Raw genomic sequence first — 14152 nt, forward strand, 5'->3', positions numbered from 1 at the left:
CAACAGCTGCCCTAAAAACTTCCAAATAATCCAACTGAAACAGTACACCCAATAATGTCTGTTGTAGTATTCATTGCAACAGATAGTTTTGTACATGTTGCAACTGCCATTTATAAATACTCTACATCTGGATACAATACTGGCTAGCGACCAGTTATCACCGCATACAAATTATGGCCAACACCTGGCTGCAGCGCCTACACAGACTGTTCTGCTTGTACTTCTTTAGCATTTCACACATTAACCCATATAAAAAAACGATCGGTTACAAGAGTTAAAATTACTGTGAGTATTTTACATTGTAGACTGTACAAATATGAATCCCTTGGAAGACCTAAACACGTCGGGGTATGTCACATGACCATTAGTGTGTTGGCATGAAATTTCATAAACGATGAGAATTGAATCAATATCATCCAGGCTGTGTTGTGAACCTATGACTTGACAAGTCAGTCCACAAAAAGCGCAGATTTTATTTGTCTGAACATATTCATAATGCAAACCATTCATTCATTTAACTCTGAATTGACCCAAATTTCCATCTCTGTTTTATGGACTCGACAGATATCATGCAGACGATACTGACAAAATATAACTGTCAAATTTAACCTTTACCTTTTCCTTTTTCCCTGAGAAACACTACGACAAACTACTACTCAAAATGTCAACTGTCATAAGTTCAACCCCATGGTGACATCTCCATGTTCCCATCAGCTTATATCAGCATCCATCAACATTCACAGTGAGAGCGAGTTTTGTTCTTTTAAATTTCTTTTTTTTTTAAACAAATTACAATTATGAAATTTCTTCAATATGTCAAGGTCTGAAACACAATAGTTTTATTACCAAGTGTATGTCAAATTAGCTGAATAACATAAACAATTCAGAAATGGCAATAATTGGTCTTGTTAGTTGTTGGGAAGGCACAATATACACTACCACACTTCCTGTTGACCGTGTTTCGGAGAAACACGATTGGCAACTGTAAACAAGCAGAAAACATCAGTGAATAAATGATCTATCACCAAGACAAATTTTATTTCATTCTGTTAAGAAATAATGGAGCAAATCTTTAAAACCCACTTAAAAATGGCGATAACTGGTCGCTAGCCAGTACAGTCTTGTGTCAAATTGTTTTGGGTGTACGTGTCTGATTATACATTTTTCTTTTGACTGTTTATGTACCAGTATGACTGAAATAGATTTGACTGAACTGGGCTTTTAGACTTTTGGATAAAATTACAGACTGAATGTCATAAAAATTGAGAGCACAGTATGCTACCGGAATAGTCCTTAGCATGAGTGAGTGAGTAGTTTTATGCTACTTCTGCTTACTTTAAACTGACACTGAGTGAAAATTCCTTCAGTCTTACTCTTTCAGCCTCGTGTATAATATCCAATACAAAACAAGAATCTTCTTACAAACAAAAGTGGAATGTAGTGATTATGATGGGGATGAACATTATTGGGACATTTTTCAGATTTTAGTCAAATTTGACAGGTGATTCCTCTATGTAATTACCAAACTAGAAAGCTGACTTACAGGTGCTTTCATGGACAGGAAATCAATTTCTTAGAAAACAAAAGTATCTAAAACCTTGAACATTCTAAGTGAAACTTAATTGTTTGATTTCATAGATTATGATATGAAATAAGTTTACAGTATTTCAAACATTATCATTCATGATATTCTACCTCTATCTTGAAAGTCAAATATGTATCATTACATCAACATTGTCCAGGTTTCAGTCATGCCATCTATCCTAATATACCCATTTTGTCAAAAAAATCAAACTTGTTCTTTTGGAAGTATATAAACAATCACATTTGTTTTACAAGTTACAAACTAACACCATTCCTCAAGGAATTTCTTGTGATGATAGAACCTTACAATTTACACATTACAGGTGAAAAATGGTTTAGTTATGCCCAATTTTTTGTTTGCTTTATGTATTGGCCTGTGTACATACTTTATGAAGAAAGTACTTCACAAGCCCAGGTCATAAATTACTTCTGTGACTGCTGGAGGTCCATATCTGATTGAAACATTCTTGAGTGTTCATATCTAGTTACAGGTGCTAAACACTTAAGTACATTTGTCAACACTGTTAAGACATTTATTAGTTTATTACTGATTAGGCAGTTTAACCTTTGCTTTGCTAAACTAATGTTTAATCATAACACATTTCTAAGGGCTGAAACTGACTACTACAAGTAGCAATTAATTTGGGAAACTTAATGCATTCTTGATACAAGTCTCAGAGTTATATAGATGTTTTCTTTCCAAATCAGATTGTGTATTTTGTTCACATGGCTATACAAAACAGAATTCAGGTAACAAAACAAAATAAATGGATGGCAATTAATGCATTGATAAAACAAGTTCTCATTGTCTAGGGCCCTTACTGTCATCCAAACTGTATTAATCAGAAGACCCATATTATTTAATGACAGAAAACCAAATCAGTGAGCTGATAGGATCATGAAATGTCCTAATGACCTTTGTTTCTCACAGAAATCCCTAATACAACTAATTATCGACACAAGATATATTTGCACTTGCCACTGCTTGAATTCATCCAATTACTTCAAATACAAATGATTCATTGCCCTGACACATGCCTAACATACACTTTCATGACAGAAAAATCTAAGCGATGATAGTGCAATGAACTACAGTTTTTAATTAGCTACTAGTCACAAAGAACAGCAACAGTGCCTGTAATTAACCTAATAGTTGTGTTGATAGAACTGTGGCCAATCAATCACATCTCACACAACTCTCTCCTTGATTATTTCTTAGCAAAATAGGGACCATACGAGAAAATCTGCCAATCAATTCACCAGACATGTGAAACCCTGAGACACGCAAATTTCTGTGGATTGAAGTATCTAAAATATCTGAAATTTACAAATGAAATTAAGTTCAATATATAACATCTGCTACAGCCGCGTATCAGTAAACAGCATTAATTATTTACTCAATTAAAAATATCAAGTTATAGTGTGTTTTATAGCTCAATGCTATAACATTGTCAAAACATGCACTAGATTCTTAGACCTTCAATTTCAAACCTGAAACTACTGGATTTACGGACTTAGTATTTGGTCAAATAAAACTTCAAAAAACAATCGATGATCATAACAGAGATCAAACAATAACACAACACTGAATCATAGTAAATGGCAACATGAAGAACGCCACATTTGTATTCATAAATAGATGTTTGTGGACCTAGTGATCCAAACCATTACTAAAAGTACAGCCTTACTTTAACTTTTTGAAACGTTCCTGTTTCGCCGCTACGTAAACTCCACCTTCCTCAAGGTGATCGAAATCTGTGATCCTATGTCCATGACTGGGGGTGTACAATCGCCTAACAGCACCATCTTTTAATTTCACACTATCTGTGATAGCTCCAAGAAAGGCATCAAAGGTCCGAAAATGCCGCTTGTTCCACCGAAAGTTATGTCCAGGAAAATGTGAATCGCCATTCCTGTAAACTTTAAACTGTTTGGCATGTTCAAGATCGCGTACTTGAATTGGTGGTAGCGTCCTGTCCGCATCGGGAGCAGGCATACTCGATCACAATTTCAGTAAAATTTCACACACATAAACACAACATTGACATCTTCTTGACACCTAGCGATTCTCCGCAACGACCTTACTTCCGCTAAATGCAATGCTTTGTGGGATGGGATTTGTTTACGTTCAGTGACCTCTGACCCACGTCGCTATGGAAACCGCGTCGCGTGCGAACCCGCGAGCTTAGACGGGAAAGATATTTTATCAGAAGTCGATGACAAATGAATAGACAATTTTTAAATACAAAGAGACTTGCAGGGCGGATTTCGCTTCAGTGGAATACAGAATTAGTATGTATCAAAGAGTATTAAACTTTAAGCGAATAAGATACAGAGAATCAACTCTTGAATTAGGTTGTTATTCATTTTTAAAAATACTTTTTGAATATTGCGGTCTTTGCTCTACTAACTGTAAGCAATCGTTTCCTTGATATGGAAGGGACGGATGCGGAAAATATTTTTTTGTGAAGCCTCATGATATACCTGACTGTTGTTTCGGGGATAACATATCTGCATAAAGTAGATTCCATAGGAAATCAACGAAAACGACTTCGGCAATTTTGCATCTATGAAAAGAAAAACTGCAATGTTCAGTTTGAGAGAGGTCGTAGAAAAACAAACCAGTCGCACAGTTGTTGCAACGAATGTGTGCGATATGCGTCCGATATATAACATACTGGTCATTTTTAACTTTTATTACATCTATGTATTTGCATGGGCAACGGGGTAGCCTACTGGTTAAAACGTTGGCTCGTCACGCTAAAGACTCGGGTTTATATCCCACACAGTGTTCACGAATAGTGTCTGTAACTCTGACAAATCCGGCAGATTTGCCAACGGTCAGACAGAAGTCCTCAACCTGCTGGCTCCATTGTCTGACTGAATATATCACAATAACTTTGTCTGAAGTTGTTGTTTGTGGCATGTGACACTTGTTCACTGTTAATAATATATTAATGTTTAAAATGTTTGCCATTACATAATGTTAATAATTTCAATGCCAATAATGAGAAATGTTAAATCTGAAATGTGTGTTTTATTTTATTCTGTGGGTCCTGTGAATTTTCAGAGGGTCAGAGACCCATATGAAACTTACAGGACCCAATGTCCTGTTACTGTGAAACACCATTCGTGAACATTGCCCAAGTGTGAATTTTACCATCTCTCTGCTGTCCCACGCGGTGATATTGCTGGGATATATTATTCCAGATATAGATCTGCTACATTTAAAGGCCCGAGCCCAGGTTACCAACGGACCTCTTTATAGCATATTTTCCTGGAATATTGCTAAAAGCGGCGTAAAACCATACTCACTGACTCTATGTATTTGCTACAGGCAACATGCATTGTCGACGGGTGTGTTTATAACTTATGTAGACTACCCTAAATATACCAACATCGTTTTAAATATTTACGACCTTTACACTGATAGCATGCCAGACAATATATCGGATCGGGACATCCTCATCACTACATTCATCATGACTCAATGATATCCAGTCGTGTCATGAATATGTCTTCTAAAGTATGACCTATTATGATAACAATATTAACAGGCTTGCTATTTTTCCGATACACGAGTATAGTCCTATTTAGCATAGCATGAATGGGGATATTGGTCTCACACCCGTAACAGTGTTATAACAATAAAACATGACAATAATCATATTGTGTTCTTGAACCTAAGAAGAAATGACAAATGCAATTGTTCATATGTTATAACGGACAGGTTGGAGGACCTCTGACAGTGGTAATCACACAACTAGCCAATACAGATATCTACACCATGGATAGTATGATAAACATGCAAACATATAAATGCATGAATTAATGCAAAAAAGTAGTCTTAGGTATATTTGAGAAGTAGACAAGCATATGAATAAATGAAAGAACGGACAAATACATAAAGGTATGAACAATGTTATAATAAAGCATGACAATCATTATATTATGTTCTATAAAATGAGAAGAAATCATTGTAAACTCGACAAATGTATTGTTCATATGCCACAACTTGTAAATTAGAAGACCTCTGATAGTGTTTATCACACAGCATCCACATATCCCTACATTATATTTATGTCTATATTATGATGAAGAAAAAATATTTCAAGTAATTATCTATCAAATTACCCAACAATAGTCTTTGTCTCGAGTCTCACTTCCATAAATGAAACTGTTCTCCGCAACCTTTCCCTATTTGCACATCATGCTGTTGTCTTGAGAAATGATAGGTATATGGGCTGAAGGCCTTGAGTACAATAAACTTGACTTGACCATGGGTAGTATATGGACCATACAAACATATGAATGAATGAAAGAACGAATGCAAAAATAATCTGAAGACTATTTGGGAAAATATGAATGAATGAAGGAAGGAAGGAACGAATGAAGAAATCTATAATCTAATAACAGTATGAAAAAGTCACCTTAAGTATATTTGTTTTTTTATTCTGACGCTATGTTTGTTATCAGGTTGAACTTGGCAGTAGTGTATTTAATTTACCTCTTGCAAAACCTGTAGTTTACAATTATTTAAGCAGCCTGTAGACTTTCATTGTATAATATTTTAGAAGTTCCCTAGAGTACGTATACACACCATGTACAAATAATCATATGTAAAGCGTGAGAAATAAAATATTTAATAATAAAATTATATCTGACACAACAAGGCGTTATCTTAGAAAACTCGTAATAAGGTCCGCTTAGACGCCTGTTGAAACACGGAATCTTGGTTCATTTCTATCACTGCCAAAGAAGTCAAAGAACAGCTATTTATGTATGACTTTAGTGAATCTGTTCAGCCACGACAGATGACCTGTAGTCATAATGAATTATATCGTGACAGATTCACCATGGTGATTTGAAAACAATCCAATGTTCCTAAACTTCTTTGGAGTAGTATATACAGAATAAAAACCCGCGGTTGTTGGCAAGTCAAAAGGATCGACCATAGTCACGTAGACTCAAGCAGTATACACTCGCCATGAAAGGCCATCTCCAGTATAAAATGCTTTCCTGGTGAAGGAGCAAGATTGTTCTCCGAAACGTCAAGTCCCTCAGAAAAAGAAGTTGACATCCATATATTCTCGCCTTTATATTTATATCCTGATTTTCAGTCATACCTGTGAATGCATTTCTGAAGATCTTAACTGCAGCAAATACATATTCCATTTAGTATTCAACAGTACACATGTTTTTGTAGTTAGTAGTTAGTGATATTAACACAGCGCGGCATTGTTAGTACAACATCGAACTTTCATTTTTCCAATAGTGAAGAATATAGGTATAAGTCGAACCATTCTAACCCGAAAAGTATTCGACACTTGAAACTGCTGTTCGCTGTTCTCGATTTAAAAATGCGCGTTCTTCCATTGCACAACATGGGTATACCAAGTAGATGCTTGAAAACGGCACAAGTATTTATAGCGCTAATGTCCAATAAAGAAGCTGATCATCTATAAAGACTTGTCATTCCTATTAAAAACGTGATTAATGAATGAAATATCTTACTGCCCAAGTATATCGAATATTCTACCATGACTTCAATAAATACTGGATTGTGATTGGTTAATGAAAGTCATTCAGACGTATATGATCACGCTATACACCTCTGATTTTCCAACACAGTATGTCTTTTTTTATAAACAAATATTAATAACGCGGGGATGGTAGAATGGGCTAAACATACTGTGTTGGTATGTAACGCAATCACGATAGCTCTAAATTGGATTTAAAACCGAACGCGTACCCAAATAATTTAGTTTCATAATATATTTTACACGCAGTGCTTACTGAAATGGTGGGGATCTTGCAAATATATTGTGGTTTGAACATAGACGACGCGCCAAGAATATAGAATGACGAATTACCAAAAAAGGCCTTCTGTATATCCCACATTCTGTTATAACCCAGCCCGGGGTCACCATTTGTAACTGTGTTTGGAGTTATAACAATCATACATACTGTGCAGTGTATATAAAACACGTTAACGTCGAATGAGGCAGTAAATAAAACATCATAGGCTGTAATTCGAGGCACGTACGCACATGCCTATCGGTATATAGAGTCATCCAGGTTTTGTGTTTCACGTTAATGAATAATTAACCAGGCTCGTGTACTGTTCGCACATCTCGGTTTACAAGAACTGGCTGTCATTTCTGATAAGGTATTGTCTGTTAATTTAGACAACATAACAGTATTACAAGCTACGAGTTGCATTGTCCATCTAAATCTGCCGGATCATCTGTGACGATTTTCAGTGGCAACGCTAAAACAGATCGCGCTGCTGGTTTTTACTGCCTTTTCAATTGATTTTGACATAATACTCCTTTGTGTTCTTGCCAGTTGTTTTCAGTTCTGTTGTCTGTTTGTCCACAAACAACTGTTTCTGGTATGGAGCCACCAAAGCGTGGATACAGCCGTCCTGACGATGTGTTCCAGTCAATATGTTGATCCAATAAACCCGATTCTCCTAAGTCTTTTCACGTTTAATATGATTCCACTCAGCGTAATCCAATTTTAATTCTCTTCGAGCATCGACTCTAAAATAGATGTTGAGTCATCTTTAAAGCCAGATTGTGACTACATATCTAAACTTTAGTCAGATTTACTGTTCCATATCAAGTTTACACTTTCCATTATTTTCACACGTTACCATGAGCAGAATCTGGACAAAATGAGAACAAAAACAAATCATCACTATCGTCGTCCTATGGAACAGCAGCATAATATAACCTAGATTCATTGTAAAACCATCACCCTAAGCATGAATCTCGATGGATAGTGTGATCATCAATTGGTATCGTTGGGCTTTAATGGATTGGTGTTCACAAATGACGAAGGTCGAAAAAGTGAGCCCATCAACTCAGTGAAAGCTCCTTGGCGCCAACATGCATCTTCACAGACAGTTACCACACGATTTCAGCAAAGACTAAGCCATAATCAAGAAAATCTTTGACTCGTTCCACCAAGCCATCCTTGCACTTCAGTGAGTGTTAACACATGGAGTTTACGACCACTACCTCAACGTTAACGCTTTGTGAAACGGGGCTAAGGGTGCCGTGGTGCAAAACAACCTTGTCGCTAAGACCATGTTAAGTCAATGTTAAGGTATGGAGTTACGACCACCTTAGCGCTAAGACTATACTAAATTTAAGTTAAGGTGTGGGAGTTAAGTCCCCTTGGCGCTAAGATCGCCTTGTATAACTGTTCCCTGGTCAAGATGTACGCGGTTCCTATTTCAATTATTAATTATGATTTTCTTAATGACAATTACATTCTAGTTGATTATTCATGTGATATTGGATATTGTGCATGACACAGAATAACCACTTGAATAAATGCCAGTATATCTACAAAGGAACATGTCCTGACCAATTTTCGGACCAGTAGTTTGAAGCAGATATGCATTGTGGCTTGACACTTTAAATTGTAAAATCTGTCAGCTATATGTATGGCGTCACGTAGTTCTCACGCCATTGTCTCATATTGTGGACTTCAACATGGCATAGTTGGGTAGACAGGGACTAACGTTTGTACTACTTGCACGACAACTGACTCTAATTCCATGTTAAGGACACTGAGCTGTCTCGCAGGTTACTATTGTGAGTAAACAGAGCACAAATACCTTTCAGTTTAATACATTAATCTGCGTTGTGCTTCATGGCCCGTCCGACCACCCGACCAACTTCTTGTTGGTCTTAAAACTTCAAACAACCCTCGCTTCCCGCCGACTTAGAGATTATCAGGTCCTTTATGAATCAGACAAAATGATAAAATAGGTGAGTTCCGTGATGAAAGAGCACATGTCTGTTTTCTACGCAGAGTAACATTATTTTGAGAGGTAGGATATCATATCAATGTCTAAAACCCATTTGACCGTCGTGGTGATATCTTCAATGTCGACTTGCATTATTAAGCATTAAGGTGGGACATTAGACGGGAGGTATAGCGGAAGGTTTGAGTATATCAAGCATTACAGAGTTTATACTGAATTAACGGACACATGTTATGGATGATGTATTGGCCATGTTCCTCTGGCCGAGCTTTGCGTTAGGACGAGCTCAAGTCTGTGGTCTTACGATAGGCTCAGATCGATACTATTTTGATTCCTTCTCATATATATCACAAATAATATATTTCATAAATGAAATTTGTTTAAGTCTGTAATATGTCTGCACCAACTGAGCTACACAGTTGGACGATATGATATTTACAGGACGCCTTCGTCTCAGGTCCTGTGCCTGGGATATTGCCGAAAGTTGTGAAGACTGCAAATGAGACTATTTTATCACAATAAATGGAATGTAATCTAGCCAAATTTTGCAAAACATTTACACTGAACCCTGTGTGTCTTTAATTTCTGTTTAAAGAGTCGTTACCAAAGTAATCCATGGTTTTGAGAGAAAATATCTTGTATGTCAGGCAGATTTAAAATATTCTGTCAACAATGAAGGTCAAATTGAACATCAGAATTTTGAAAACGATGAAGATTGATGATTGAAGTGATTGACATTTTGAACCGTGATCATCAGAACGATTAATGTTTTGAAAGTTGATGATCCCAATGATTGATATTATGAAGCCTGGAGATAGGAATGATAAATAACGTGAAGGTTGGTGTATAGAATGAATAATGTCGTGAAGGCATGCATGTCTAAAGAACTGTAAACAATCCAGTAATTTCAATAAATTTGATAATGTTAGTAAACTATCTACCACACATTTATGAAGTCATGAAGTCATAAAGAATTTAGAAGTTTTGAGTAACCGCCTGTAAATGGGCATGTCATATTTGTCCCATAATTACAATGGTAACTAGAAGCACAATTACATTAAAGTGAAACTTACGAAAGTTTCTTGAATGCATCATTAGTGAGCGCCACATATTGCTGACCATCCTCTAAATCAAATAAACTGTGAATGCGAGTTCCTCTTTTAGGTGTGCTGAGTGCTCGGACACTCTTTTCACTGTGAAGCTTCCTGGTGATCTCGTCCAGGAAGGCATCGTCCGTCTTGAACTTCCTCTGACTGAACAGCACCCTCTCGCCAGGGAAATGGGGGTTTCCATTTAGAAAACATTTGATCCAGATAGCCCGTTCCATGCCCTTGTTTTCAATAGAATTCAAGACAATGTCTGTCGAAGCAGAGGCAGAATTGGATATTTCTTGATCCGATTCCATTTCAACTTTAAAGATTGTTCAAGTATGCCAGTTTGCCTCTAGGTATATTTGAATCCTAGCTTTTTAGCTACAAAACGGGACAGATGAGATGGTATCACATGAAGACCGTAATCAGATCCTTGTCTTCTTGTTATTGTCTATTGTCAATGTACCCACATGCAGGGTTAATCCACGCCACACTGAAGTCGCCGCTATGCATGACTGGTATTCCTTAGACGAAACAAAGTCAGAACATGTCTGTCTCAATGTTCACTCAACACACGAGTACAAAATGTCGTTGATAGACAACCCAAGGGTTTCACTCCATTAACGCACGACCTTTTCACTATCACTGCATCCCTGCCTACCTTGTGAATGATGTCTTGGAAACGGAATACACTAACACACGCGCATGCGTACAAAGCACTCAGGGGAAGTGATGCACACAGAAACTCATCCTCATGTGCCTGACTAAACCAGCTTGTCGACCAGTCAGTCGATATATCCTCAGCTGTCGCTCACCTTTGTTAGAGACATCCAGCAGCACTACCACGTCTCACTACATTTTGCAGACATTAGTACCTATATTTACTACTCATTAGCGTCGTTTTCTATGAGAGTGTTTTCTTTTATTATTTGAAGAACATATCATCTGTTCTATTTCCGAAAAAACACTCATCTGCATCAATGATTTAGTGACATCTGTTGTACATCTATTGCTGTTACATAACCTCAGGGAAATCACGGATTTGTAGTGAGAGCATTGCGTGTTTCACATATCATCCTCAAATACTTGAACTGTTAATACTTATTGATTAATGTACCTTTCATGAAATGTTTCTTTCAAATGCATGGCGTTTCTTAATCACAACTCTTCGTTCACAGCTGTGGGAGTTGATGACAAGCAAATGAATGCCATTTGGAGTGTTCGCTGTCTCAGTGTTAATGGCTGTTATCAGGAATCACATCACGCAGGGTTTACAGCCATGGATACTGTGGCATATATTGTATTGAATTCTGCAGGGCAGCTCTTTATGTTATCGGTGGTTCATAAAATCATTTCCAGTTTTCAGCATTTCAAAACTTTCCTTTAGCATCCAAAATACTATCACCGTCCAAATTAAAAGAAGGTTGTGTTTATCCGAACACGTGCAGCATCCCACGCTGGACATGAATTGAGGACCAAATAATGTATTTTCGCGGCCCAACCTCCAAATTATCCATTACCGGTTCAACTGCAAACATTTTGAAACTTGCGGCGAAAGGTGAGCATGGTCCATCTCTTTCAGCAAAGCAACGTGCACAAATCCAAGGCTTCCTGTGAATCGTTTCCGATGTAGTGAACGGAGATAGTGATCTTACACACCTCTTCGAAGGCCTTTTACTTTGGAGATAATCAAGAATTCGCGAAGAGAACGCATCAACGTCAACCGTTAGCAGTCAAGGTTTGCATACTTGATGGGCATTTACAAGCTGGAAGGTAACATGACAACGTATGGTAGGGATTTTCAACTTCCTTAATATTTACAACACGGCGTTTCTGGGCTACTCATTGTCCCTGGTGAAGGGGTACATAAGTAGCCCAGAAACGTCTTGTAAATGTTAAAGAAGTTGTAAATCCATACCAAACGTTGTTAAGGTTTGCGTAGTGTTTATCGTCGCCTCACTGATCACAGGCATGTAAGAATAACTGTTTTATAAAACGTATGCACACGAAAAATTATATGAAAATAAAATCAAACAGTTCTAACAAAGACAACTGAAATCTTTCATTAGGAATAAAGTGCGAATCTGCGATATTCTTAGAGGAACATTGAAAAGTTCGTTCCGAAACGTACGTTTTCTACATATTCAATTGTTTAACCGGTTCTGGTGGAGAAGATAATGGTTATTCCTTTCCAAACGCCTGGTATCACTCATTTCCAAAGATTTGTTGCTTATATATTTGCTTGTCTCGTCAGTTGGAATCTGTTCTGGCATATCATCGTGACTATATATTGCTAGCGTTGTTGTTACATATTTTATCCTAGAGTGAACCAAATATAGAAAAGAGTAAAACAAATCCAAGTTTTTGATGTCCTGAAGTCATAATCATGATACAGAGCGGTTTCTCTTGTTTCTCAAACAATACCAAAGTACACTGCATCCGGAATCCCGTGGAACATATTCAACAACACTGCGGCGGTTGTCATAATAATAATGGACTTCTGATCCACAACATAAAACCTAAGCCCCAAGAGCCCAAAGGCAGTACCTTGAGCAAACACCATCAGCCTCAACCCGCAATATCCAAGATAAGTACATTATGACGTGTACAAACTCAAGTACACAATCCTCATTTTGGGGGCTGACCTTCCCTCTCAGGCCAACACTGGACGACTTAGGGAGATTAGTGGACGGTCATTCATACAACACACTTTTCTTCGTACTCGGCATTTCTTATACACGACTTATCCCTGACTAGTGTCCTTTTCGATAAACCAGAGATCAATATTGATCGATTTCATTATCGATACTGAACTGTCCCCTGGTCAGCAATGTATATTTCTGTTTGGCATCCCCATGTTCTTATCTGGATTTACACATAAGGAGATTTACAATCTATTCATGTGTGTTAGTTTTATTGTTGTGAGGAAAAAAGGGTCAGAATATATTCTGCATTAAGGGATTTGTATACTATCGTTATTCCACTCATATAAAAGTCACTGATAAAGTGTAGTAATCTCACACGTATTTCTAGTCATATGTATAGTGGGTCGCTTACATGTGCATGTTAGTGCAGAACTCGTCAGGTTATATCAGTGCATTTCTGCAGGGTTTTTTTTGTACCAAGGGAATAAGTATGTTGTTCCATATACATGCCACTGATAATTTATACCATGAAAAAGTAGGGGATATCCCATTTTGCTAGCATACCACTAGCCAATGCCAAAGCATGTGAGAAAAGGTAATACATCTTAATACAGATGAAGCCTTTTCAAAGGAATGGAATACATTGTCACATTTTCCCTCATTTTCTCTTCATCATCTGTTTCCTCCATGGCTTCATCATTGGCATTTTACCATTCATGTAAATCCCAAATCCCAAATCTCAAATATAGTAATGATACAATGAAATATGTTTAGCTGGCTGGTTCAGTGTTGCATTAGGTTCGTACAGACCCTGTGGGTACGTCAGTACACCTATACAGGCATCACGTTGATAAGAACACTACACAACGCAACAAATGAGTAAACTAAACTGAATATTAATGACAGCAACAAAGCGGCATTTGTGTATATAGAGGTTTCCGTGAGGTGATGCAATACCACACTGGGACAAAGAGTGCGTCCACTTGTGCAGATACAGAGTCCTGCAGGGCGTTATATGTGCTATATTTCAGAAGGACTGGGAGACAATGAAA

The 14152-nt window shown here is 37.3% G+C and overlaps 1 protein-coding gene across 5 annotated transcripts in view; it reads right to left on the bottom strand.

The window, feature by feature from the left end:
* LOC137277684 (doublecortin domain-containing protein 2C-like) overlaps positions 1 to 14152 on the bottom strand; it is a 115109-nt gene that overhangs the window by 40385 nt on the left and 60572 nt on the right. For 2 of the 5 annotated variants that reach the window (XM_067809557.1, XM_067809555.1), the window contains exon 1: positions 10438 to 11104. The exons of 1 other annotated variant lie outside the window; for it this stretch is intronic. In XM_067809557.1, coding sequence (XP_067665658.1) covers positions 10438 to 10769 — 332 coding nt within the window. In that variant the 5' untranslated portion in view covers positions 10770 to 11104. Of the gene's footprint in view, positions 1 to 3272; positions 3693 to 10437; positions 11105 to 14152 lie in introns of those variants that run through there. 2 more of the 5 variants (XM_067809558.1, XM_067809556.1) reach the window with 2 other exon arrangements.

Source organism: Haliotis asinina, chromosome 3 (assembly GCF_037392515.1).
Source record: "Haliotis asinina isolate JCU_RB_2024 chromosome 3, JCU_Hal_asi_v2, whole genome shotgun sequence".
Classification (NCBI taxonomy): domain Eukaryota; kingdom Metazoa; phylum Mollusca; class Gastropoda; order Lepetellida; family Haliotidae; genus Haliotis; species Haliotis asinina.